At 40.6% G+C, this 24,676-nt stretch overlaps 1 protein-coding gene across 1 annotated transcript; it reads right to left on the minus strand.

Annotated features, from left to right (window-relative positions):
* Positions 1–1,824: 1,824 nt before the first annotated feature.
* On the minus strand, positions 1,825–24,154 carry ICE2 (interactor of little elongation complex ELL subunit 2). Its single transcript, XM_058033452.1, has 15 exons — positions 24,105–24,154; positions 23,126–23,230; positions 20,407–20,674; positions 19,290–19,409; positions 17,867–18,001; positions 17,389–17,505; positions 16,167–16,326; positions 14,450–14,634; positions 13,023–13,977; positions 10,906–11,084; positions 9,359–9,488; positions 5,063–5,147; positions 4,921–4,971; positions 3,645–3,900; positions 1,825–2,991 (listed from the first exon to the last, which is right to left on the minus strand). The coding sequence occupies exons 1-15, from the start codon at positions 24,131–24,133 to the stop codon at positions 2,809–2,811; spliced, it is 2,958 nt and encodes a 985-aa protein (XP_057889435.1). The 5' UTR covers positions 24,134–24,154; the 3' UTR covers positions 1,825–2,808.
* Between the last annotated feature and the right edge of the window lie 522 nt (positions 24,155–24,676).

Raw genomic sequence — 24,676 nt, forward strand, 5'->3', positions numbered from 1 at the left:
TAAGAAAGAAAGAGTTTACTTATATAACTTCTCAGAGAAGCACCAGAGAAAGTTACACATGCAGGGGGAGAGACTGAAAATGGTGCAACTTCTACCAGCAGAACCAGAAGCAAGCTTAACTGCAGGTCAGCACTCTGAAAGACTACACCTGACCTGACTTTTATATTCTTTTGGAAACAGGCTCCTACTTAAAACACAGGGCAAACAAATCAGAAGCAAAAGAAATACCTCTTCAAATGGCTCAAGAACTGTTACTGAACTCACAGCATGCAGGTGGGCAGAGTCCCTTGCTGCTGCCATCTCCCACCTTCCAGTACCAGCATGGATGACTGTCCCTTGGTCCCAGCTCTCTGTGCTTCCACCTGCTAGGCTACATTAGAAGACGAAAAAATGCAGCAAATCTTTCCTAATATATCTTACACAGACAGCTTCTATTGTATTCTGAAAGTGTTTGCAGTCAGACAGAAAAGGTGAAGAGATTTAGTCAGGCACATCTGAGAATGGAAGCAGTTTATCAGTGCATAGTGCAAATGGCATCTAAAAACTCTCATTACTACAGAAATAAAGAAAAGTCAGATCCACAGCCAATAACCCACTCACACTAACATAAAGAACTGCTCAAGTTCCATGGTTTTGCAGGCCAACCAATCACCTCAAATGCCAGGTCACAACATCTCCTCCAGTCCTCCAAACTAAGCTCAAAGTGTCTGAAGGTGACACAAAGCCACCCATTTCATCTCCTGATGAACACCAGAGAATGGGGAGCACCAGACACCCACCAGAGCTGGCACAGCAGGGAAAGCTCTGCTCAGAGACCTTCCTCCATTTCTGGTGTTTGCTGCTCAAGGCTGAGCCAGGTGAGCTGGTCATGGACAGAGCTCCTCAGGGGCTGCCACTACTCAGTATTCTGTGTCAAGCTGGATAATGTGACCAAATCAATTCTGGTGAGTTTGCAGATGACACCAAAGAGGCAGAAGAGGGAGGCAGAGGGGACAGATGAGCCACTCTACAGAGACACTTGGACAGCCTTCATGACCAGGCCAACAAGAACTGCAGGAGCCTCTGCAGAGATGAAACCCTGCACCCAAAATGCAACAAAGCCAAGCAGCAGCACAGGCTGCTCCACTGTGTCGCAGACATCTTTTCATAAAAATCCTTCCTTTAGGATTTTCCCTTCTGGGAAGCTGAGGCCCCAGAAAAAGAATGTAAACAATGGTTATCTGCTGCTGTGGAATGCAACAGGTGAATTTTTGATTGGCCCATGTTGGATGTGTACAATTAATGGCCAATCAAGGACTGAGCTCTCTCTGGAACAGAGTCAGAGAGAGCTCCTTTGTTATTCACTCTATTCTTACCTTGGGCAGCCTTCTGAGAACTTTCCATCTATTCCTTAAAGTATAGTTATAATATAGCATTTACATCATAAAATAATAAATCAAGCCTTCTCATCATGGAATCAACATGCTCATCTCTCTCTCTCATCCTGAAAACCCCTGTGACCACAGTCACACCACTGCAGTTCTACAATTAGTACACTTTAATTAGTCATGCACCAGTGTAAGGTAAAAGGCACAGAGACAGATGAACAAACAGACCACACATTTCTTCCCCATGAAACTGCATTGGGAAAGCAAATTCCAAACAAGTCTGGCAAAAAGTTTTATATATAAACAAACTGAAAAGTTCCTTGAATCCCCCAGACAGAGTCAGTTATCTGGGAAAAATGACTCACAGCTAAAGTATTCCTATTATGAGGAGGCTCTAAAGGCATTTAGGATTTTGAATCAGAACTATTTGTAAATTGCAAACACAAGTTCAGCTTATCAATACTGGAGATAAAACAAGCAGTGGTCCAAAAAAAGGAATAAACTGAATAACTGAATAAATACACCTAACAGTTGGAAAAAAGCCATCAGAGAGTGCTTTGTATTTCACAAAGAAGTTTTTAATATATATTCATTATTGCATCCTGATTTCAAAAAATCCCTACCTTCAGGATTTTTTAGCAGCTATACTCCAGTAAACAATTTTTTTTTTATTTTTACCCTCATGACATTAAAACATGTCTTATCAAGTCCCAGTGAGCAGAAGAATGCTTGATCAGATGTGCGTACTTGGTAACTTCCTCATTCCAAACAAAAGACTTGGAAGAACACCTTTAAGACCTCTACTTTTTGTGACAGCAGTTTAAACATGCAACAGTGCAGCTCTCCTGTTATCATTTTACTTGTTTAGCTGCACTTTTAAGTTTTCCAATGCAAATTTATGGCCCTTACTACTTAAATACACACAGCTTTTGTCCTTCATTTGTTACACCATTCTAAAATGAAAAATGCATTTTTTGAACTTATTTAAAGCCAGTAGACACCATGTGTCAAAAAGCTAAATAATTAAATCCAAGTTGTTCCTCCTGTACACAATGGACAAAGTAAAATATATCTTTAAAATCTGTAGTGAATCTGGAAGAACTGGGAAAGCTGAAAAGCTCTTTCTCTGGTTATGTGCTATTAGAGGTTGTTGTCAGCCACTGCTTCACTCAAGATGCAGCTTTTATAGAAAAGTCACCAGACCAACAGAAGATACTGCTCCCCATAACCAGCCAAGTGCCTGCAGCCACATCCTTTTTTACCTCTTTTTTTTTTTGAGATTTTCACTTGAAACATGTCCCCTGAGGTACCAAAGGGTTAAAGGTTTACAGAATGCTCCAGCCATTGGAGCCTCTTCCCCTGCCAGCTTGCTCTGGCTCCTCTGAAGCTGCAAGAAACCTCAGATTTTTCTGTGTCCTCTTGTTCTTCTCCAGGCTTATTCCTACTTTGGTTGCATTTTGTTGAATTTAGTTTTCCACTTGTTCTTCACTTTTGTTTGCTTGCAGAAATTCTGCCTCAGCTTCTTTGGAGCCACACCTTCATTTCTAGCAGGCTTGGCTGGCTTGCCCTTGGCTCCTGGCCTTCCCTCGTGGGGTGTGTCCAGCTGTCCTTTCACCCCAGCCATCTACACACACAAGGAGAGAGAATTGGAAAAAAAACAACTCAGAAAACTAAATTGGAATTACCAGAATTAATCATCTTCAATCTGCACTGAGCACAAACACATACAAAACTACATTCAGACAACTGCCTTCTAATTCATGTAGTTTCAAACAGACCCACAGGGCACATCTGCAGGGGCACAGCTGCTCACAGGCAGCAGTGAGGAGTGACCAGTCCTGCCTCTTTCCTGGATTTCCTTCTGGCAGAAAGCAAAGTGCACAAGGCAATTAGGAATGGATGCACAACAATTTTGCCCTCATATGAAGTCAGGCTGTGACTAAAACCAACTCACAATGCACAAAGCTGGCACAGTTACCACATGGCTTCTACACAAATGAGTGTCTGCTGAAGAAAAATAATGCTTGAAAATGTTATTACTTTTAAAGGGTCCAAACTATCTCAAAGATAATAGAGGGGAGAGCAGGATCTTTGGGAAATTTCTAAAGCATGACAGAAATCACTTATTCACCAACACAAATTACAAAGCTGGATGGATTCCCAAAAAATTTCTGACCCCCAAAGATGACAGACAAACTCTATCCGCTGTACCCCAAGGGACTGAAATAGGCTGTTCCTAAACTGCTGATGTGCTTTTCCATCAAGTGAGACACTGACCTTCTGTTTCCACCCTTGCCAGGGTGCAGGTGGGAAGGTGCAGGGAACTCTCCCATGAATGATGTGGTAGGGCAAAGGGAGGCTGGGATCCAGGGGAACCCACGGGACTGACAGAGTGGCAGGGACAGCAGGCAGATCACAGTGAGCTTTGTGCAAGTTGTAGGATGATCTCGTGCTCTTGTCAAGAGAACTCTTGTAAATTGCAACTGAGGAATCTCCTGCAGCGTGAGTCAATAAATAAGAGCCCTCCTCCAAACTAGAATGAGAAAAGTTCCAAATGAAAAATATTATTTAAATGCTTTTTGGAGCTTTTTTATTTGATCAGAATAGTTAATATGGTCTTAATGCAAAAGCAGAACATCTTTAAATGTTTAGTCCCTTTAGATGTTTTATAAAAAAGACTCTGCACAAGAAAGCATTAATTAAACTGTATTTATCAATACCTACCAATTAATGTGTTTATAATGTATTAATAATGTACTAATTTATCAACAATGTACAGACTGTCATCATATTCATCTAAACATGTAAGCATACACTGAAAACCATCCATGTAGCAAACTGTAATTCCTTAAGCAGCACCTCACAAAGAACAATGCCCATGTGGACACAGACACACAGAACACATGAGCTTTCAAACCCACAGGATTAAACAGGTTTAATCAGGAAGATGAGGTTCAACCAACTGCCCATACCAAAAATCTTAAGTCAAAAATCATGAACCTACAGAAATTATAAAGAGCAGGAAAAGCCCTCTAATTTGAATGAACAGGCTTCACCAACAAAATCAAGACACTTGCAGGCTGCAAGCCTTGAAGCAGCAATGGAAAGAAGCAGGAGAAAGGCTGCAGTGATGTACAGAGAAAAGCTGCTGTAAGTCAGGGTGAGCAGAAATGAACACAGGGTTATTTCTACAGATCGAGCAGAAAGACTGCCAAAACCCAAACTCCATGTGTCAGCCATGTACAGAACATTACACCTCACTCCTGGGAACTGTTTACTCAGCTCCTAAGAGTCCACTTTGCTCTCTGGAAAAACTGGTTCACAAACCTCAAGTTCTTATTCTTTTGCATAATTTATGCCAACCTTGTAGTACCAAGCACATTTTACACACTACTGCACTATGCTATGATAGACCTAATAGAACCTGTAAAATATAGATTTCTTTATGTATATGAAGAAATAAAAATGGGAGTAGACAAACATTCTACAGAAGAAACAGGGTGAGCTGGGCAATGTGGCAAACAAACACAATGAACAAAAACTGAGAACTTACTTGGACACCTTCTTCAAAACATGATGAAGTATATTTAACGAATTGGCAGGTCTGTGAAAGAAAAAAATGGCAAAAGTAGTAACTTGGAAGGCTTGTTAGGGTTTGAAATTCATTGCTTAAAAAAGTTAATAAAAACACTCACTTAATCAGTCCAAGTTTTTCTCTTAAAGCTGCTGAAGAAATCTTTTCTAGCATAATAAGCTTTGATGTAAAAGCATCAATATGTCCTGAAAAAAGGAATTCAATTAATACACTAAAAATAAAACCAAACAAATATAAGAGCATAATTTGCAGACTTTTCTAGAAGGATAAAAAATCTTTGCTCTTTTGGCATTGAACAGTGCAAAGTACTTATCAATGTTGCACCATTACAGAGAGTAAAATGTGCAGCTGCTTTAAGCACAGGCATCTGTAGCCTGACTGTCTTTGCAAACCAAGAGATGCCTGACTCCAGCAAACCTTACATCCTGGGTGCTGTGTGGGATACACAGCCTTGAGCTCATCACTTACTTGCACTTTCTCAAGTTCATTTCACCCTCTGCTTCCTCCCTGGACAGATGCCAAAAGCATCTTTAGCAATTAATTTACTTTTGCATTTAATTTAGCAAAAGATCTTTAGCAATTAATTTACTTTTGCATTTAACATACTTGCTTTTCTATTCTGATCCACTGCATGACTTTCTAGGGATGCTTTGTCTCTTGATTTTTCCCCCCCTTCCTTACCTGAGGAATTACAATTTACAAGTCAGGCCTTGATCATGGCAAGCTGTCTTTAACAACTTTGACACAGAGAGAAGCAACAATTCAAAGCTCTCCTCATTACATTTTTAAAATAAAGGCTGCCAAGGACAGTTTAGTCCACATTTCACTTGATGAGCAATAAGAATCACCAATATAGCTTGGACATGGATTTGTCTACTGTACTTTGCCTTCTGGTTCTTTCCATGCTGAGGTTTTCCCAGAAATCTATTCTATTTCAGCTCCCAGAAGGAGGATGAGGAAAAGGCAGCATAATAAAGTACAGCCTACTCTGGAATTTACTGTCTTGCTACAAATCTGCTCTCTTAGGAAGTGTAAATGCTTCAATTGCACAGATAAAACTGCTAAATCAAAGCATTTCACATTCCAAGCTAGCCATCACTAAGTTTATGTGCTGTGTAAGAAGTCTAAGCAATAACTCTCATTTCAACAAATTAAAAAATGCACCAGGACAACCCATTTCTTTTAAATGTTGTACATTTGTTACTTCTCTTGATATCAGTACTTTGTGCAAGACTAAGCAGCAAAATTTTGCATTTTACATTGCTGACTACAAAAAGAGGCTTGAAGTCATTATTAAAAATATAATTTAAAAAAAAAATCTGTTTGAGTTCTGTATGCCTCACCAGCCTCTCCTCAAATCAGACTTCTCTACTTCTAAACACACTCATAACATAACTGAGAAAAAATAGTAATTACAAAATATCTATGAACTACTTCCACCTAGTTTATATAACTGTATCTTATATTGGAGAAGCGACTGATTGAAAATACTTGACATGTATTAAGTTATCCAAGACTAAGTATTTTTTTTCCTACCCATTCTTCAAATAATGTTAATTTTAAAGGCCAATATTATTCCATTCATGTGAAAGTAAACTGTTCTTGCAGAAAGTTTTGCTCTGGCACAGAATGCAAATAAGTGAGTAATGCTCAGGGTAAAATGCTCCTATTAATCAGGAAAGCTTATCACAAGTTTATTTACTGCTCAGACAAGTACAAGTGCCTTATTTGGGAAGCTTGTCACAGAGATTACTGCCTCTGCAGATAGAGCATTTCCTATCTGAGCAGCAAGGGGACTTGACAACCAAGCCAGGAGCTTTGCTAGCAGGAGGAAGGCAGTGCTCTTTGTTTGATGATGGTATCTCTGCTTTTTGAGAACATCCTAAACAAACCACCTCAGCTTCATTTCCCCCCTGCAGCTGCTGCTGGAGGCCATGGTCACACATCTGATTTCTGTCTCAACCCTGAGTCACAGCAGAGCTGAGATCCTCCCTCTGTCCCACACAACACTGCTGGACACTTATGGGCACAGACCAAGGTCCAAAGAACTTTTCCTCCATGCTTACTTGGCAATACAAGAGATGGTTGAGACAGAAAATTAAGCTTTTTCAAGAGCCAAAAACACCCATGCAGTTTAACACTGAAGTCTGCTACATGCTTCAAATTCAAAAGTTAAAGGCTTAACTAACTGTCTGACCAAGAATGCAAGCTGTAGGTACTGTGTTAGTAACATGATAGTTTTCAAACCATGTTGCTCCATACTTCCACACTCATACTGTGAGGCAAATTCAAAAAGAGCAGTAACTTTATGTCTTTACAAAATGTTCAATTTAAAAATTCTTTTATTATAGAACACAGCTTTTCACTTAAAATAATTCAAATTACAGCATGATTTCAGAAGCTCTCTGCCTTTCTCCTTACACTGAGCAGATCACTGCAGCAGTCTCACTATCAGGTATCAGATTAGTGACAGAGAATGAGAGATTCAGCCCGTTTTAAGTTGCCCATACCACCAGGATATCATCACCCTCAGAACTGTCCCTGCAGTTTCAGGACAAAGCTCTCTGCTGCAAAGATCCCTATGAGTAAATCTGAGTGCAACACTGCATTTGCCACAGCTCCCTTAAGAATACAAACTGAAAGGCAGAATTTCACAACTACCCTGCAATATACCAAGGGCAGAAAACTCCCCATGTAGAATATGATAACAGCTGCCTATTAAAAACTGTGGGAGATGCTCTTTCATAGAATGGATATTTACTTCCACATATTTTTTTTTTACCTACTCTGTAAGAAACTACATGGCAGTACCAAGGATCTGCCCCACAGGCCAGGAGCACCCATTTACTGAGCAGGACAGAGACAACCCAGAGAACCCTCAGAGCCCACAGGAGGAGAACTCCTGTGTGCCCCAGGCCTTGCTTCTGCAGTGTGGCTCCAGGAGCTGACAAACCAACACCACTGGAACATCCCTGGAAGTGAGAAGCACTGCTGACTTTGTCCCAAGCATGGCAACAGAGATGTGCTGGAGGCCAGCCCAGGGCACTGCCAGCTCCACAGCCAGCAGGGACCCCCAGGAGACAGAGGAAAGCTGTGCTGGAAGGGGAGGGCTCTGTGGCTGCAACAGCACCTGCACACCCACCCTGCTGTCTCCTGCATTCCCAAGAACCTCCATAAAAAGAGGTGGCGGCTGGATGAGCTGACTGCAAAGTCCTGTGCAAGCCATACCTCCAATTTCCTGCATTGGGAGATTAGATAGACACTCACTCCTTTACAAACACCAGCCCTCCCTCCACAGGTCACTGTCTCCTCACACTGCTTGCCACTCCAGAAATGTTAATAAAAACTTTGATAACACTTCCTGCAGGAAGCCCAAGTGCAGTGCAGCTCAGTGTGCTGGACACATCCCCAGGGTAAATACTCAGCATGCACCCAGACAGTGCTCTGCTTGCTAGAGAAGCAAGGCCTCTACTGTACATTAACACACAGTTACAAACAGGGAACCCTGCACATAATTAGTAATGATTTCTTTTTAATGGAATGGAAAAACCACATCAAATACTGCTTTTAAAGTTTAAAATTAGAAATATAATTTTCATTGAATAAAGAGAACAGACCAGGATACAATTGGCAAATGCATTAGATTTCACTTAGTCCCAATAATTCTATGGGAGCTTGCCTAGAAACTGGAAAACAGAAGTTAGCATTTCTAAAACAGCATTCTGATGTGAGCCAACAACAGCAGAAGTGTAATGCAGTGCACAAGTGGAAAGGTTAGGCAACCACAGGCCACAAGTGCTGCCATAACAACCCAAAAGCCCAGATTTGTTTCTACAAGAAAAGCAAGGCAATCCCACTGCACAACATCCCCTCACTGCACAAACAGGACTGCCCTCACTCAGCAGCATGTGCCAAGCATATTCTAAGTATCAACTAACCACTTCTTGCAAATTTTCCTTTTAAAAAAGTCATATTAATTACAAGATAATTGGTATCAGAAAGCTCTCCATATATTAAAATGGTTGTTAAAATAATCTGGTCACACTCTATATCTATCATTTTAATTTCTCATAATATACACAACATATATCTCAACAGACATAAAAACTTCCCAGACTTTTTAAAATGTCATTGTACAAACATGAAAACAGCATTTTCTACAGGACATTGATACTATTTATCTAAAACCAAAGCTGCAATTTCCTCATCCAGCACCCAACAGAAATTTTAGACAAAAAACTTACTGAAGACAGATGTAAAAAAAAAACAAAAATAGAAAGTCAAAATAAGACAGGATATATGGAATACACCTTTTATAAATATTTATCTCTCCTGTTATTCTACAAATACTCACACATGCACGTGGCTTAAGCAAAACCTCAAGACATGAACTTACCAACATAAAATAAGCATTTAGAATGCAGCATGCTCTGTGTCCACAGCTGGCACACTTCACTTTCTGTAAGAGCCTCCACACCATAGTAGGCTTGGTACTCCAGTTTTGGCAACAGGAATATGGGAGTTGGCTGGAAAAGAGAAGATAAGAGAGAAATTAGCACTCGCTGTCCAAAAATATTCCACAATTTAGTACATTTTGTAGTTTCTAATAACCACAGTCCTCTACCATAGCTAAAGTAACAAAGCCATTTCAGAGATTTTGTTTGAAGGTTCACAATTTGTGAAATCCACAGTACAAACTTTGGAGTACAGAGACTTTATACAGAGAAAGGTGAAATCAACAGGAGGGAAGAAAAAGAAAAAAAAGGCCTGGGCAAGCTTTTACAAATAATAAAATTCTGACACTTAGTAATTGTTCCATGTGACTAAATTAATTTCAAGTTTACACTTCTGTGCTCTACTGCCCTCTGCAGCAATTTAAGAAAAAACACACAACATTTCTAATTAGCCCATTATTAGCAGAATTCTGCTATTTCTCACTCCTGTCAGAATCTCACTTGAAATCAGAACCTAATGCTTGGAGCCTCATTTGAAATCAGATGCAACCCTAACTAGTGAGTTAACCCTAAGGAGCACTGCCAGTCCTCACTGACAACCCCCCGCCTAAATTTAAGCAGAAATTTGAAAAAAATAAACAAAACCAAGTGGTTGGTTTCTGAAAAATGAAGCAGTTATTCCAGGCATTTATAAGCAGTGGATCAATAGCACAAAGATGGGATTTCCTTAAAGCAAGATGCTAAGCACAGACTCTTGGCAAGTAATCAGTGTTACAATGATGATTTCCATTTCAACATAGCACAAACACCTCACAGAACACCTGCCTGCTGTAATTCTGGGATTCTCAGGAGGGACATACACAACAAGTTTTCTGAAGGATTCACAGGACTCTTAAAAAAATTACTGAGAATTATAGAATACAGTTTCCTCCTCTTGATGCTGCAAGGAGTATTTTAATTACAGTTGCATTCAAACCATTTAATTTCATGAAAAACTATTTGCTAAGAAATGCCACAGTATTTTCAAGCAGAACAAACAGAATTTATTTTTGGGTTCTCTGTTGTTCATTTTATCTCCTATTTCCCTGCTTAACTAGGCACAATAGCAAGGCTGAGTCCTGCTTGAAAGAATTTATGGTCATGAACATTCTCAAAGCCTTGGGCCAAACCCTAATTACTCCATTAACTTTTAAGAATAGTTCAAAATTACTTTTTTTTTTTTACATTAATATCATTACCCAGGCATATTACTGTAGTAAAAAATGGAGAATCACTTCCTTATCTCCTAATCAAGTAGCTTTAAAGAAATCACAAGTTATTCTTCCCTGTCCTGCTCTAACAAATATTTACTTACAGAGGACACATTGCAAAGTCTCAGTGAAAGCATAAATGCTACCAAGGACTGGGAATCCCAGAAATGCCAACATTTCAGAGTTGAGCACAGCTGTTTAAAAAAACAAACCAAAACCAGCTGAAAACAAACCCTTACCTTTTGGGCTTTTTTCTTTTTCTGGTATTGTGTCAGGGAGTTGACTTTGTGCACGCTGCAGCGCACGAGCAGCAGCAGATCATCCAAACTGAACAGCTTGTACACAACATTGCCTTCCTCAGGTGCCTCATACTCCGAGGGGTCTTCCTCAAGCAGCTGGAGTTCACTGGGCAGCTTTGCTAGAGAAAAGGAATACAGCAGAAAATGTCAAGCTGGGACGTTTTTACAATGAGGCTGATTAGCTTTGTTCCCTTGCAGTAGAGTTTTTTGTTCAGTCTTTTTTTTTTTTACTCTAGGATCTGTTCTGTTTCCTATGATTAAGGGGTGGAAACTACTTTGTTAGGCACAAAAAATTCATATATTGAAAAAAATTAAAATAATTACATTGGGAAACATTTTCTCTTAAAGAATCTATTTCTAAATAGTCCCACATCATTCAATTTCTCACACCAACAAAGAGAACTCCAAATGTGAGACTCCATTCTGCTACAGAATAGTTCAAAAGCTGCTTTTTAAGCCACACTCGCTCAGCACAAAGGAGAGAAAAAATTTCTTTGCAATGAGTGGCCCCTGAGAGCTGCCATCCATTCACCAGGCACTGAAGTAACTCAAGTCTCAGGTCTGGATGGCAGCACAAGTCTCCCACCACATGGAGTTCAATCTGGACACCATAACATCCAAAAGGTGCTACTGCATCTCCCAGTACAGCTTTGAGGACATTAACAAACATCCCTTCAACCTTTAGAAACATTTCAACAAAATGTTTCAAATAAACACAGAAAATCCAGATTGCTCTGCTGCAAATGCATCCAATTCTCTCTTTTTGTCCTGCAGATATGTGGAAATATGTCTCCAAACTATACCTACAAATAGGGATTGCTGTAGTGCTATAACAAACACATTTTAACATTACATTTAGAGTTTATGTGCATGCACACTGTGGGAGATATTACCCAAGGAACTGGAAGTAATTTTCTGTTAGTAAAATATATAACTCAATTCTGGCTTTGTGCAAAATACACATGCAAAGAGGTTTCTCAGCTTGTTACAGAACTTTCCAATTGTAGAATTAGGCTTTCTAGTCCTACACAGTCACTTTTCAGCACGTTGGCAATACTGGTTTAACAATCTCTATTTAAAAATATTATTATAAAATCTGAATTCTACACTCCATCTTTTTAACAGAGAGAAATAAAGCATCATGCCTCAGCCTTTCAAACTGAGGGACATGGACTTAGTGATTATTCAGTTAATGCAATAGGAAGTGATAACAGTTTCAACTAGAACAGAATTAATTGTGTTAACCCATAGATTAAGTAATTAATTCCTACATGATCACATGCACACCACCTCAGAAAACACCAAACATTTTCCCACAAATAAGCATGGATTTGTTGGAATTAAATATCTGAGGAGAGCAACTGTCCTGACACAACCTATCTGCTTTCCTGCATAGTTACCCAACACAATGAAGTGTTTCTAACTTCAGCTGCTCAGAGTTCAGATGCAACTTGGGCACGTGAGGAAAACCTCCAGGGCCATGGTCCCCAGGAGCTTCACAACTTGTAATTCTGGGCTAAGGTCCAGGGGCAGCAGGGATTCCATACCCAGCTAATGGCCTGAAAACTTGGGAGGAGGATTGTAGTGAATCCTCATTTGCCTTCTGGGACAGAGTGCTGGGAGTTAAGCAACAGCAACTGAACCAGGAAGCTTAAAACTTAAGACATACAAATTTAATTTTCCCCCATTTTTAACTGCATAATTTCATTTTTATTCTACAAAAATTTAAATAATTCTACTTTTGATTGACAAGAAACTCCTTTTGCAGACTAGGCTACTCAAATATTCGAATTTCTATGCAAAAAGAACTTGTTCCACTACCAAATTATTTCTCTTCTTAAAAACCTTGTGCATAACAACTTATTTCTCTACAGTAAAACAGTATTTCACATTCACCTCTGTGGACAAACAGCTCCCAGCACTCCCTTCTGTGTGCAAGACTAATTCCCACACAGAAAAGGTACTGTTAACTTGAGGCACATCTCTAAATAGATGTAAGAGATGCTCTACTGACACACTGGGTTCAATTCTCCTCCTTGCACAATGAGCACACTTACTCTTTGGCACTCCCTCAAAAAGCCACGTCCAGGTATTTCTAGAGGAGCTGGTGGCACTGGAGGCTGGGGCTGGCACAGCCTCTGTGCTGGAGGTCACCAGTGCCTTTGGAGACTGAGGCAGCTGGGCTGGCACAGCATCAGAACTATCCCAGCTCACCACTGGCTCAGGAGCTTTGGGGGAAGGGGACTTGAGGAGTTCAGTTTGCATTTTCAAAATTTGCCCGACAGGATCCAATTCTTTGGATAACTTCCTTGGAGGTTTCTTGGAGGCTCTTTTGCCCTGATGTGTGGTATGTGAGCAGTCAGTGCTGCTTGCTGCAGGACTCTGGGCAGGGCAAGGAGATCTGGCAGTCTCTGCTGAGGCAGAGGAAGCAGCTGGTGGCACAGCTGGCCTGCAGGGAGCAGCGGTTTCACACTCTGCATCAATCACCAGGCGCTCCTCATCCGTGTCACTGCTGCAGAACGAGGGGTAAGGCTCTCTGCTCTGTGCACCATCAGGCTCTTGCTCAGAACTCACTGCAACAGGCAGAGGATTGAATTTTGTTCCATTGTCCAATACTTCCTTGGCCATGACATGCTGTGCTTTGCCCAGCCCTGCCTCCACTGACTGAGAGCATTTACAAGGAGAATGCTCTTGAGGGCTGCAGCCTGGAATGCCATCCAGTGATGGAAGCTGCACGCTGGCACGTGCTGGATGCTCTTGCTCAGAAAGGGGGGTTTTCTCCTCTTCACCTCCTCTGCTTATGGCAGATGAATTCTTCCCCCCCACTTTTAGGCCATGAGACAGAGTTTTAGCAGTGTTACTAGCTGTAGGAAAAGCAGTTTCCATTTTACAAGTTCTTGAGAGCTTGGTTGTTGCTCCAAAAGTTTCAAGCTCTGTAAGATCATCATCGAAGTCCATCCCTGAGGCATCCGGAGGAGGAACTGTCCTGCACTGGTAGGTGTCAGGACCCACCTTACCACAGGGATGAGAAAGTCATAAAATTAAAACACACCAAAGCAATTAAACAAAACAAGAAACGAGACATTGCTGAACTGAAAGCACAAAAAAATGTTCTACCATCCATATTTCACTGTCAGGAAAGAGGATCAACAATTGAAAAACAATTGATCTTGTTTACCACTGAATATCTTGGGTCCTATTTAAGGGACCCAAGTTTAAAGGCCTTCCTAAAGAGTACAAGTTCACAAAACTTCTTCCACTGAAGCAAACTGATCAAAAGAAATGAAGTAAATTTTAATGAAGTAAATATTAAGGCTGAGATGCCCATGTGGAAGCACTTACAGGAACTACACAGGGTCTGTAACTCAACAACAGAAAAACCACCAACAGAAACCTTAATTTCCCTTTATCACAGGAAAAGCAACTCAGGAATTCTAACAGGGTTTTGTTTTGCTTATTTTTAAGAATATGTGAATCTACATACATCCCAGTGAAGCAGGCTGTCCTCAGCTGGTTTGTCCATTGACACATCAGAAATTGGAACATAAGATGTTTTAGTTGCTAGGAAATCCATTGGAATTTCATGGAACATTTGATTCCTCTCTCGTACTGTCATTTCTTTTCTCAGCAGAGGTGGATCAACATAAACCACTTTAGCTGGTTTGCTACCTTCCCCTGAATGAAAAGAGTACATATTAAATGAAAGGAAGAAAGACTGTGCTATAATTTAAATAATAAATCTTTCAACTTCCAATTACAGTCAAATCCACTGCACATAACACCAGAATAAATGAAAAATGATCCTTTCATTCATTAACAACAGAAGATAAAAGTATGTCCAGATATGGTGTGAATTATTGTGATCCTGCAGCAGCAATATTCACCACATTAACAGCTGAACATATTTCAAATGCAGTTCTAAGTAGAGAATTTATAAAATACGAACTGAGGATTCATCATTTCCTATACAGCATCATCTCATCAAATGTATTCTGCTTTCCAAAAAGATCTTTTCTTCTTCCTTGTTTGAAAGTCAATTCTTCTTTTAAGTCTCATTGCCAGAGATAGCTGCAGTTTATTTCTCCTCTAATCAGTAAACTCTGTCCAGGCTTTGCTGCCCCACTCCTTTGTTTGACCTAAACACACTTTTACATCTGAATCCCCCAAAATAAAAGCAATAAAAGCCCTGCCTATCCCAGCAGAGAAAGCCAAGGCACACGGTGAACACAGTCCCCAGAGTCTCCTGGTTTGTAAACTAAAGGAAATTCAAGCAGGGGTTGGTTACAGGGAGAAGTGGAAAAGGAAGGCACAGGGAAACCCTTCAAGAACCTCTATGTATTCCTATCACCATCTGAACGCCCTTCAGGTGTTAATTCTGGATCCAAAAATTAGGTTTTAAAACTGTAATGCTGCTACAAAAGGAGTCAGGCTTTATCTTTCCTGATAAAATCATTTAATTTACATGGGAAAATGAAAATTTGTAAATGTTGCAGGTATTTGATAGCTTATTTACTGTCTATCAGTCTGCTATAGAAACTTGTGCTAGAAGCACAGAAGGACATTCCAACAGAACAAACATCATAAATACTTGAATGAACCATACTGTGTTAAAAAAACAAAAGTGTAAGGGAGGAAATTTATATTCAGATTACTGAAGTAATCTTGACAAGTAAAGCAAAGCAGTCAGGTGAGTTCATCAGCTTATTAAAACATTTTCTGCTGCAATTGAAAAAATTATCTCCATGGACATTCATTCCTTCATACTACTACATACTTCCTACTGTTCATACACAGAACAGTAAATATACTGTTCTGTGATGTAATTAGATCCTTTTAATTCCAGAAAAGGTTTGCTCTTTACTTTTCCAAAAATTTCAGAATTTCTCTGGTTTTTTATTTTACTGAAATCAGTTCACTTGATAATTTTAACAGGTTCGTGCAGTTGTTTTATTTCCAAGAACAACAACTTAGAGTTTTGAAAAGCAAAACTGGTTCTAACTGGTTTTTTTTTCTGGCTTTTTTCCTCCAGGTGGAAAAGAGCTGAATGTCCCAATTCAACATTTACTAACCATAGAGGTTGCTCCTATTCCCAGCAACAAGATGGAAAAGGTACAGGAAACAACATCCAGTGACCCTGGATCAGCTTTCCAGCTTCTCTGGATAACCCTTCCCATAGTTTTAATAACAGAAACATCCCATACCTGCAACAGTGATCATTTTAACACAAACTGGAATTTCCCATTGCTCCTTGTAGTTCAGTCCATGGTTATTCAGTAGAGTAAATAATGATTGATTACTTAAAACAACTTGGGGACAATATTTCAAAGCAAGTTTTTCTGCATTTGAATCTGTACTAATGTCCTAAAGAGAGAAAGAAGTTATTTCTTCCAAAGTTCTTCTTTTAAGAAATACACATAAATTTAAATTTACAAGACAAACTCCAAACTCAACAAAAAATGGATATATACAACCCCTGCCCCCCAAAAATTCCAAAGACTACCACAGTGCCAGGCTTCAAAGGAAATGAAAGAAAAAACAATTTCCCTGAAGGTTTTTAGCTCAATCTAATGCATTCACTTTGCAGCATAAGAAAATACATCTTTTTAACTTGTGTTTTCAGTTAATTTCGATACATTTGAATTACTAGGTTGTACAGGAATTTAGATAATCATGAAATACAGGAACATGCTGAAGTAAAAAAAATCCCCCAAACCAGATGAACTCCCAAATATACACTACAGAGCTTCTTAGGAGTTAACCAACAGCACAATAAAGACATCTAATGCTGAAGTATGGTTAAAACTGCACAGCTGTTTCAATACCAGTTAGATAGAAAGAACCTTAAAACAAATGTAAACTCTTCAAGAACACAAATTCAGAACTGAAATAATAAAATTGGTAAATTTTACAAGTGCATATTTCCATGAAGGAAGGAGGCTGGGAATGCTCATGAGGCAGAAGAACAATCAAGGACTATGAAGATAATGGGAGCCCAGGAGCACTGAGGACATGAGAGAAGCAAGAAAACCCAGCTATGTTCTTCTGTTCTTTTTGCTGCCACCTCAGCCACCATCAGAAGGGCTCTGCTTAACAGCTTGGAGGCTCATACCATTCTCCTGCATCACCTCTGCTCCTTTTTTCAGCAAGTGTCTCTGAAATTACAGTGCTGCTGGTGAAAGCTTGGTTTTTAATATGTGAAGAAACTCCTTAAAATAGCTGAGGAAAAGTTATGGGGAATAAACAGTCAAATCCCTCAGTTCTACAGCAAGAAAATTCCCTGATTTTCCCAGTAGGAGAACACCAACAGAAATACCAGCTATTTAATGGTCCAATGCAGTCTAAAAACTGTTCAACACATAAAAAGATCAGATTGCACTTGTGTGCAAAAGATGCCTTAAAAATAACAACAAAAGGGTTACTTACATTATGCATCACATGAGCCTTTTTTTCTGGGGTTATCATAGATGTAACAGTGCCATAGTCTGTGGGCAGCTGAACAGGCATGGAAGGGAAATCTGTTTTAGCACGTCTTGCTGTACCCTGGGGAAATCAAGCAGCATCAAAAAACAGCTTTCACAGCAATCATGCTCACCCAACACTGCATTTCTGATGAAGAAAAATATTAGAAACTTACACAGGTCCAGTATAAAATTACATAAGAGAAAACACACTATTAATGTAATCTTTTTATGGCAAACATCCGGTGAAAAGGGTTACAGACTTACTACCAAAATAATTTCATTAAAGTTTTAACTAATGATTTAAATTATAAAGTATAACCCCTAACTCAAAAACTGGGTAATAGTTGCAAAAACCCCTAATCCTTGCTTAACACAAGTGTGATGTAATTGTACTTACTGAAAAACCCCCACAAACCCAATCTGAGCACATAAGGCATTACCATTGCAAGAAGATTTTTTTCCAGCCTAAGGGTCAGCTGTGTGTGAAACTTTCCTCCCATGAGACTCATGATCTCCTGCAGAGTGTAAACCTCTGGATACTTCTGCACATGTCCAATACATGCACGCAGCAATTCCTAACACAAAAAAAAGAATAATAATGTATGCATTTGTATCTTTCATAAGAATGGGGGATTTTGGGAGGATTTTTTAATTTTGAAAAGTGTTTTCTATAATTTCAAGGTGCATTTAAAAACTTACAGGTACCAATTCAGATCTATAATACTCTCACAATCACTGCTACAAGAACTGCAATGTATTCCAGATTCTCCTCAGCCCTTTGTAAGCAAGGCTGACAATGTAAGCACACAACTCAGGCCAATAATTAAAAACCTGCAGTTTAGTACAGCCTGAAATGTGCTAAATAGGTAATTTTCTTTTTAGTTATTTACCTTGGTTTTTAGAGGAAGGAATATTTTTTTGTGTTACTACCCAGCTTACACTAAGCCTAGGCAAAAGTCACAAAGGTAAAGGCACAGGATGATTCCATTTGTGTTGAAACTCACTGTCCTGTCAACTCTACAAAATTTTTACAAAACCTGAATTAAGTATTTAGGATATTTAGATTTTATTTAGTTACTAGAAAAAGTGCTTTCTGCAAGTTGGTTAAAACAAAACATAGGCCTCTACTTCATTTTTAAGTCAGGGTATCAACAATAAATAGGACTTGAAGTCTGGAGACACATTTTGTGGCCAGATGACAAGATACAAAATTGCAAAGCCAATCCCAATATTCAGGGTGCAAAGAAAAAGAAAGCAAAGTCTTTGTCTTCACATGTGCCCAAACTCTGTGTTAAGCCAGTAATGGGAAGGTTTAATGAACTTTTTTCAAAAAACGTGCTAAAAACCCAAGAACGATGCACAAAGTTGCATTCATGTTTGATCTCAGAATCATCAAAGTGGATATTTAACACAGCATGAAGTAGCAGAGGGTTATGATTAAAGCCTCAGTAACCTCCAATTACAGTCACTTTCTAACATGCTACTGAGCATTGCTGTGGAGGTAAGCTTCACACTCTGCCCAGCAGTGTGCATCTATACCTAGATCTATATCATCCAGGAGCCACTTCCTAATGGAAATGCACACTTAGAATGCAGCTTCTCTTTTCCTGAATAGAAAGAAGCAATTGATTTATTTGATGAATAAATGTTTGCAGTGATTCCTTCTAGGACATCTTTTGGTTCCAATGAAGCCCAGCCCCAGCCCCCTGTGCAGAGTGGGGCAATGGCCACTTGCCCATCTCATCCTAACAGAAACCAGCAGGGCAGGCAGCCCCACCACCATGAGCACTGCTACCCATCCTCACCATGACCCCAAGATGGTTTTTAAGAAGGGCTGGAATGAAGCATGGCATTGGTAATTACCTCAGTATAACGTAGGGCATCCTCAGAGATGGCATCATAATCCTGGGCACAGCTCTTTGCAGCATTTTGGGCAAATTTCAGAAATTCTGCAATTTCATTGCTTACTACTTCTTTCATTTGCTAGGGGAAGGAAAAAACTATTTTTAAGACAAAACAGAAGCCTCTATACTAGACATGTAAGCAACAAAATTTCCAGAGAGACAGTACAGGTAATGATATGAGGGAAAGAAAAATTCCACTTGCTACTCAATTTGACAAGTGTTCAGTTTCACTTCAGTAAAAAAAATTTTTGCAAGGCCTGTTTCCTTTAAAAAAATCCCAAACCAGCAACACACCATATAGCAAGTTTCCTTTGATACAGACATTTATAAATAGAGATGTTATAAGACATGGTTGTTGAAGTTTACACCACAAAGTCACAAAGAGTTCTGATTTCATGAGAAATTGTAAGAAACAACAACACAGTAGATACTGATGTGCCTGGAAACAATATTTCCACTGTTACAGCATTAAACAAAGCAGCATCAATAAGGAAGCATGGGAAAGCAAATGCAATGGCTCAAAACAATTTGCTGATTAATTACATTTTACAGGACTCAACTAAAATGATGCTCCCAGCCAACACAAAGGTGGCTCATTCACACACATGGCTGAGCTTAGGGCAGGGCAGCACACAGAGCTCACCCTGCCCATGAGCACGGCTCCCAGCAAAGGGTACCCACTGCCTAACACTAACTAAGGCTGCTACAGTCACTATGAAATGCTAAAATCACAGCAAGGACAACTTTAAACTTCCTCCTCAGCAAAAAAAGGGGTTTTTTGGGGACTGGAGGGTGTTTGGTCAGTTGTCTAAGATCTACACTTATCCTCACTTAAAAAAAACCCCAATGAAACAAAAAAGCCCCAAAACCCCAATTTCAATGAAATTACCAAATACATTTGCAATATCTATTATAAAGCCTATCCTAAGTACTTCAAACCTTTATTACCTTTCATAATACCATGAATTTTATTACAAATTGAACTCAAAACAAGTTTTCCCCCTCTCTTGTATTCTTTGTAAGAAAAAAAAAAATTGTATGACTCGCCTTCTGATGGTCATATGTTCATATCTTACCATATATGTGAAAAATTCCCTTTGACTTGCTTCGTTAACTTGGAAATGGTTTCTTTTGTCTGAGAACTTAGTCATCAGGTACAAGTATGTCTTCTGCTCCTTTTCAGTCAAACAAGAGGTAAATGGATAGGGGAGTCTGGGCTCTGGGAGAGGATGCTCATCAGCTGGGCCTTTGGCCTCCCCCTCAAGTGACTCTGCAGCCTGCAGGCCACCAGCCTGTGTGTTTTCTGAAGAGCTTGCCAATGCCTCTGCATTTTTCTTTGCCTTTCTGAAAGAAAAGTAATAAATGAACCAATTTACAGCTTTCACACAAATACTAACATCAGTCAGAAACAACAAAGGCAGCTGTGCAGGCCTGAGCTGCTGTGAGAGACCCTGCCATTCCAATTCCTACCTGTGCCAGGGGACTGTTCTTACTCTAAAACTTCACCTGTACAATCAGACTCACCCTCAGTGCCAGCAGCAGTTCTGCAACTGGTTTAAAAACAAATAAACAAAAAAGGTGGGGGTTTCTGTTATCACCTCATTGCAGGGCTCCGTGCTGTTGTCTCCTTATCACAAAAGTTCCAAACCTTCTTGGTGTTTCTCGTGGGGCAGCTCCTCAGAGCCCTGACTCTTTCCCCTCCACAAAGGAGCCAGCTGACTCCAGTGCCCCTCTCAAGCAGCCACCCCACTCTTTTATAGCATCTTCTTCTCATTGCTTCAGCTGTGGCCTGTTAAAGGCAGGCCTGATTATTACTATCAAATAATCTTTGATAATTGGCCCAGCTGCAACTTCTTAGGGGTAAGATTATTTCTACACTACCTTTATTTTCTTATATTCTATCCCCCTACAATTTTCTTAAAAAAAAAAAAAAAAAAAAAAAGCAAAATGGTGTTAACGAGCTAAATATGAAACACAACATTTGTTCTGGAAACACACACTATTAATGAAAGGATAAAGAATCTCCACATTTCATCACTCACTGGTGGCCACTGTTCAGAAACTGAATTAAAGGTCACACTTGTCAGTCAGTTCTGACAGTAAAGGAGAAAGATTTAACTACAAGAAGCCTTTCCCTCATTGCAGAAGAAGGAAATCAAAATTACTTCATTGTAACAATAGAAATTCCAGATTTCAATGAAGAAATTCTTCCAGAGTACACAAATCAAGCATTTAATTTTCTACTCTAAACAATGCTGGAATCAGTCACCAAAAATAACAGTAGGGTCGGGCAAGAGGCATGGCTGTTTTAACAACAATAAAGAAGTAACATAAAGCTTGTTCTTAAAGCAGCTCCAGTAAACAAAGGCCAACCAGCCTAGGCCTGAGCTATTTAAAATAATTGTACTTAAGAGAGGAAAATATTTAAGGCTAAGAAAATGAACATTAACTGCTGATCTTGGAAAAAGCATATTTTTAAGATACTATTTCAGCAGTAGAAAACATCTCCAGTGTCATTCAAACCCAGCAGTATCACATCCACAGCTCTTAATAACACTTCACAGCTGTCTCTCTAAATAGCAGAATGTGTCCATCCTTGTGGCACAAACTGGCAAATTTAATTAAGCTGGAGCAGCAACAAGATGCTGACTCAGATATGCCAGTGTAAGAACATCAAGAAATTCTAGCAGTTAAATTGGCTGTATTCAGCACCCAATGAAATGGCAGCACATCAGGATCATTTCCCTACGCACTGCTGTCACAGTCTTCATTGGGGTGCAAACCAAAATAATCTGACAGAGCTTTTCTGGCCATATTTACAGCATTATACTCTATTTGAGCTGACAGCTTAAATTTTTCCCCTTCATTTTATCAGCAACCCACTTCCACTGCTTCTGCACCAAGAGAAAATCCACTTTTGTAAATATCTATGAGAAACTCCCCCAAATTAGCAAATTTCCTCCAGCTTTTACGTCCACACTTGCTTCAACAGGTGTAATTTCTCTTCCTCTTGACTCTGGTGACACAACCCAGCTCCATCCATTTCTGATTTTTACCAGGTGCAACCTCTCTGGCTTCTTCTGGCTGTAAACCCACCCAAACCACACACAGCTGGCCACAATTCCCACTCCTGAGTGTCCTCCTCTAAGGAAGAATCCCACAGCAGTACCAGTAACAAGCTGTGAGGCTGTGCTTGCACCTTGCCAGTTCAAGGGAAGTTGCTCCAATAGGTATGAACCAGAACAGCTTCTCCAGCTAAAGATTTGGGGTGAAGCCATGGGATATAACAGGCAGCCCCCTCAAATTGTCAGTTCATGAAAACACAGTAATTCCCCTCTTGAACAAACTATTTCCCCACTTCCATGGTTTCCCACCCACATTCCTCCCAGTGAAGGTTCATGCACCAGGCACATTCACCTCCCTTATCAGCTCTGAAAGTTCTGAAACCAAGAGTCTAAATACAGTCCCCTCCAGATGCTGAGATGCAGCAGCCACACTTCTCACTATGTGAAATCAATGTTATTCTGCTTCCTCAACCTAAGCAAATATGAAAATGACACTGAAAGTGCAAAAACAACACTACTTGTACCACCTGTGTTCACACAGCTTCATTTCCCAGAGCAAAGCACTCAAGCTGGACTCCTCCTGCTTTCTCAATGTTCACAATGCACAAAGCCCAGGCCAGCAGCAGTGACAAACCCTTGTGTGCCAAACAACATGCAGCTTTCCCCAAAACAGCACGGGCATGTATCCATGGCGTGGTAACAAAGAGCACAAAATGATAAAATAATATACCTGTGTGATAAATGCCAGAGTTCAGAGAGGCTCAGGGACAAGGAATGTTTCTCGTAAAGTTCATGGGAGAAAAATACTTCTTGGCCATTTTTTGGTGGAATATCCCTAATAAAAGAAAATTTAAAAATAAATATATAGCAAAACAACAAAAATTAAAGGCCACCTCTGCTCCTGAGAAACAAAACCAAGAATTATTTTATATTAAAAAAAGAGATGCCACCTACATAGAGGTTCCAGATTTTCTTTTTATGGAAGTTACATTTATACTAATGCCTTATATTTTTTGATAGTAAAATATGTATTCTGCACAGTATGAAATAACTTCATTAATACAATCCATTCTAGATATGGTGAAATTCTGATGAGAATTTGACACTTTCACAAGTTTCTGAATCAAAAACAAACTCTGGGTTGAAATCGCTGGAACTTTTGAGAAAAATACACCAGTTTTAGCTTTTCAGAAAAGATTTGTTCTTGTCTTCTACGCTGGTATGATATTCTATATTGCCTTTTTATGTTTGCGAATGGAGTCGTTCAAACAACGGGGTTTATACAATCCCAACTTCCCTAACTACTGTGTAAGGTACGAGCAAAGACTTTATTTACGTTTTACCTCACAAACTAAAATTCCAACAAATCTCGCCTCTCTAGGGTTAAAAAGCCGAATTATGTATTTGCAGAGCTTTTCGTATTAGCAACACCACCAAGGTCCCCGCCCCGAATCCCCACCGGGATTTACGGGACCTCGCAGCCCCTGAGGGGGAGCCCGGCCGGGCTCAGCCCGCTCCCACCGCGGGAGCGACGGGAAATGGCGCCCGCCCCCTCGGGGCGGCGTCCGGCGGGGCGGGAACCGAGCCCGCCCCGCTCCCCCCGGGCCGCAGTGCATTCCGCTGCCGGCGGGGCAGCGCGGAGCTGCGTCCATCGCCCACGCCTCAGGCGCGCCCGGCCAGGCCGCTCAAGGAGAGGGAGACGCGCTCACCATGTCAGCGGCGGCCCCGCGGCCGCCATCTTGGCTAAGCCTTCAGGGCGGCAACTTCGCGCCTCAGGACACTGGCCAATCAGCGCCCGGCGCATGCGTCAGGTGGTCTGAGTTAGCCAATAGGGAAACGGGCTCGAGCAGCGCCTCAGAGTGTGGCCGCCATTTTGTGGCGGGCGGGGCGAATGGTGGCGCGCAGCCGAATTATGTTGGAGATTTGCTCCGTGATCGCAGGCGGAGCCTAGGCAGGAGGTGGATGTGTCGGGCGGCGCATCCCGCCCCTCCCTGGCTCTTTCAGAGGTGGGGCCCTGGGTAGAGGGTGGGTGCCCCGGGTGGCTCCTCCCGCTCCGGGTGTGCAGAGGTGGGAGGGGGGCCGCTTGTCACTGCGCCGTTGGAGGCGCGTGAGGGCTGAGGCGCCCCTGGAGGAGGCTGCGTTCGGCAGCTTCTCTCCTCTCAGGCGTTCAGTTTTCCTGGCTCATTTCTTGTGAGCAGAGCCGCGAAATCTTTTTTAACTGATGGGCAGGCTTCCCAGCGTGGTAAAATGTGGAGTTCGGGTATTCTCACAGCCCGTAAGT

Source organism: Melospiza georgiana, chromosome 13 (assembly GCF_028018845.1).
Source record: "Melospiza georgiana isolate bMelGeo1 chromosome 13, bMelGeo1.pri, whole genome shotgun sequence".
Lineage (NCBI taxonomy): Eukaryota > Metazoa > Chordata > Aves > Passeriformes > Passerellidae > Melospiza > Melospiza georgiana.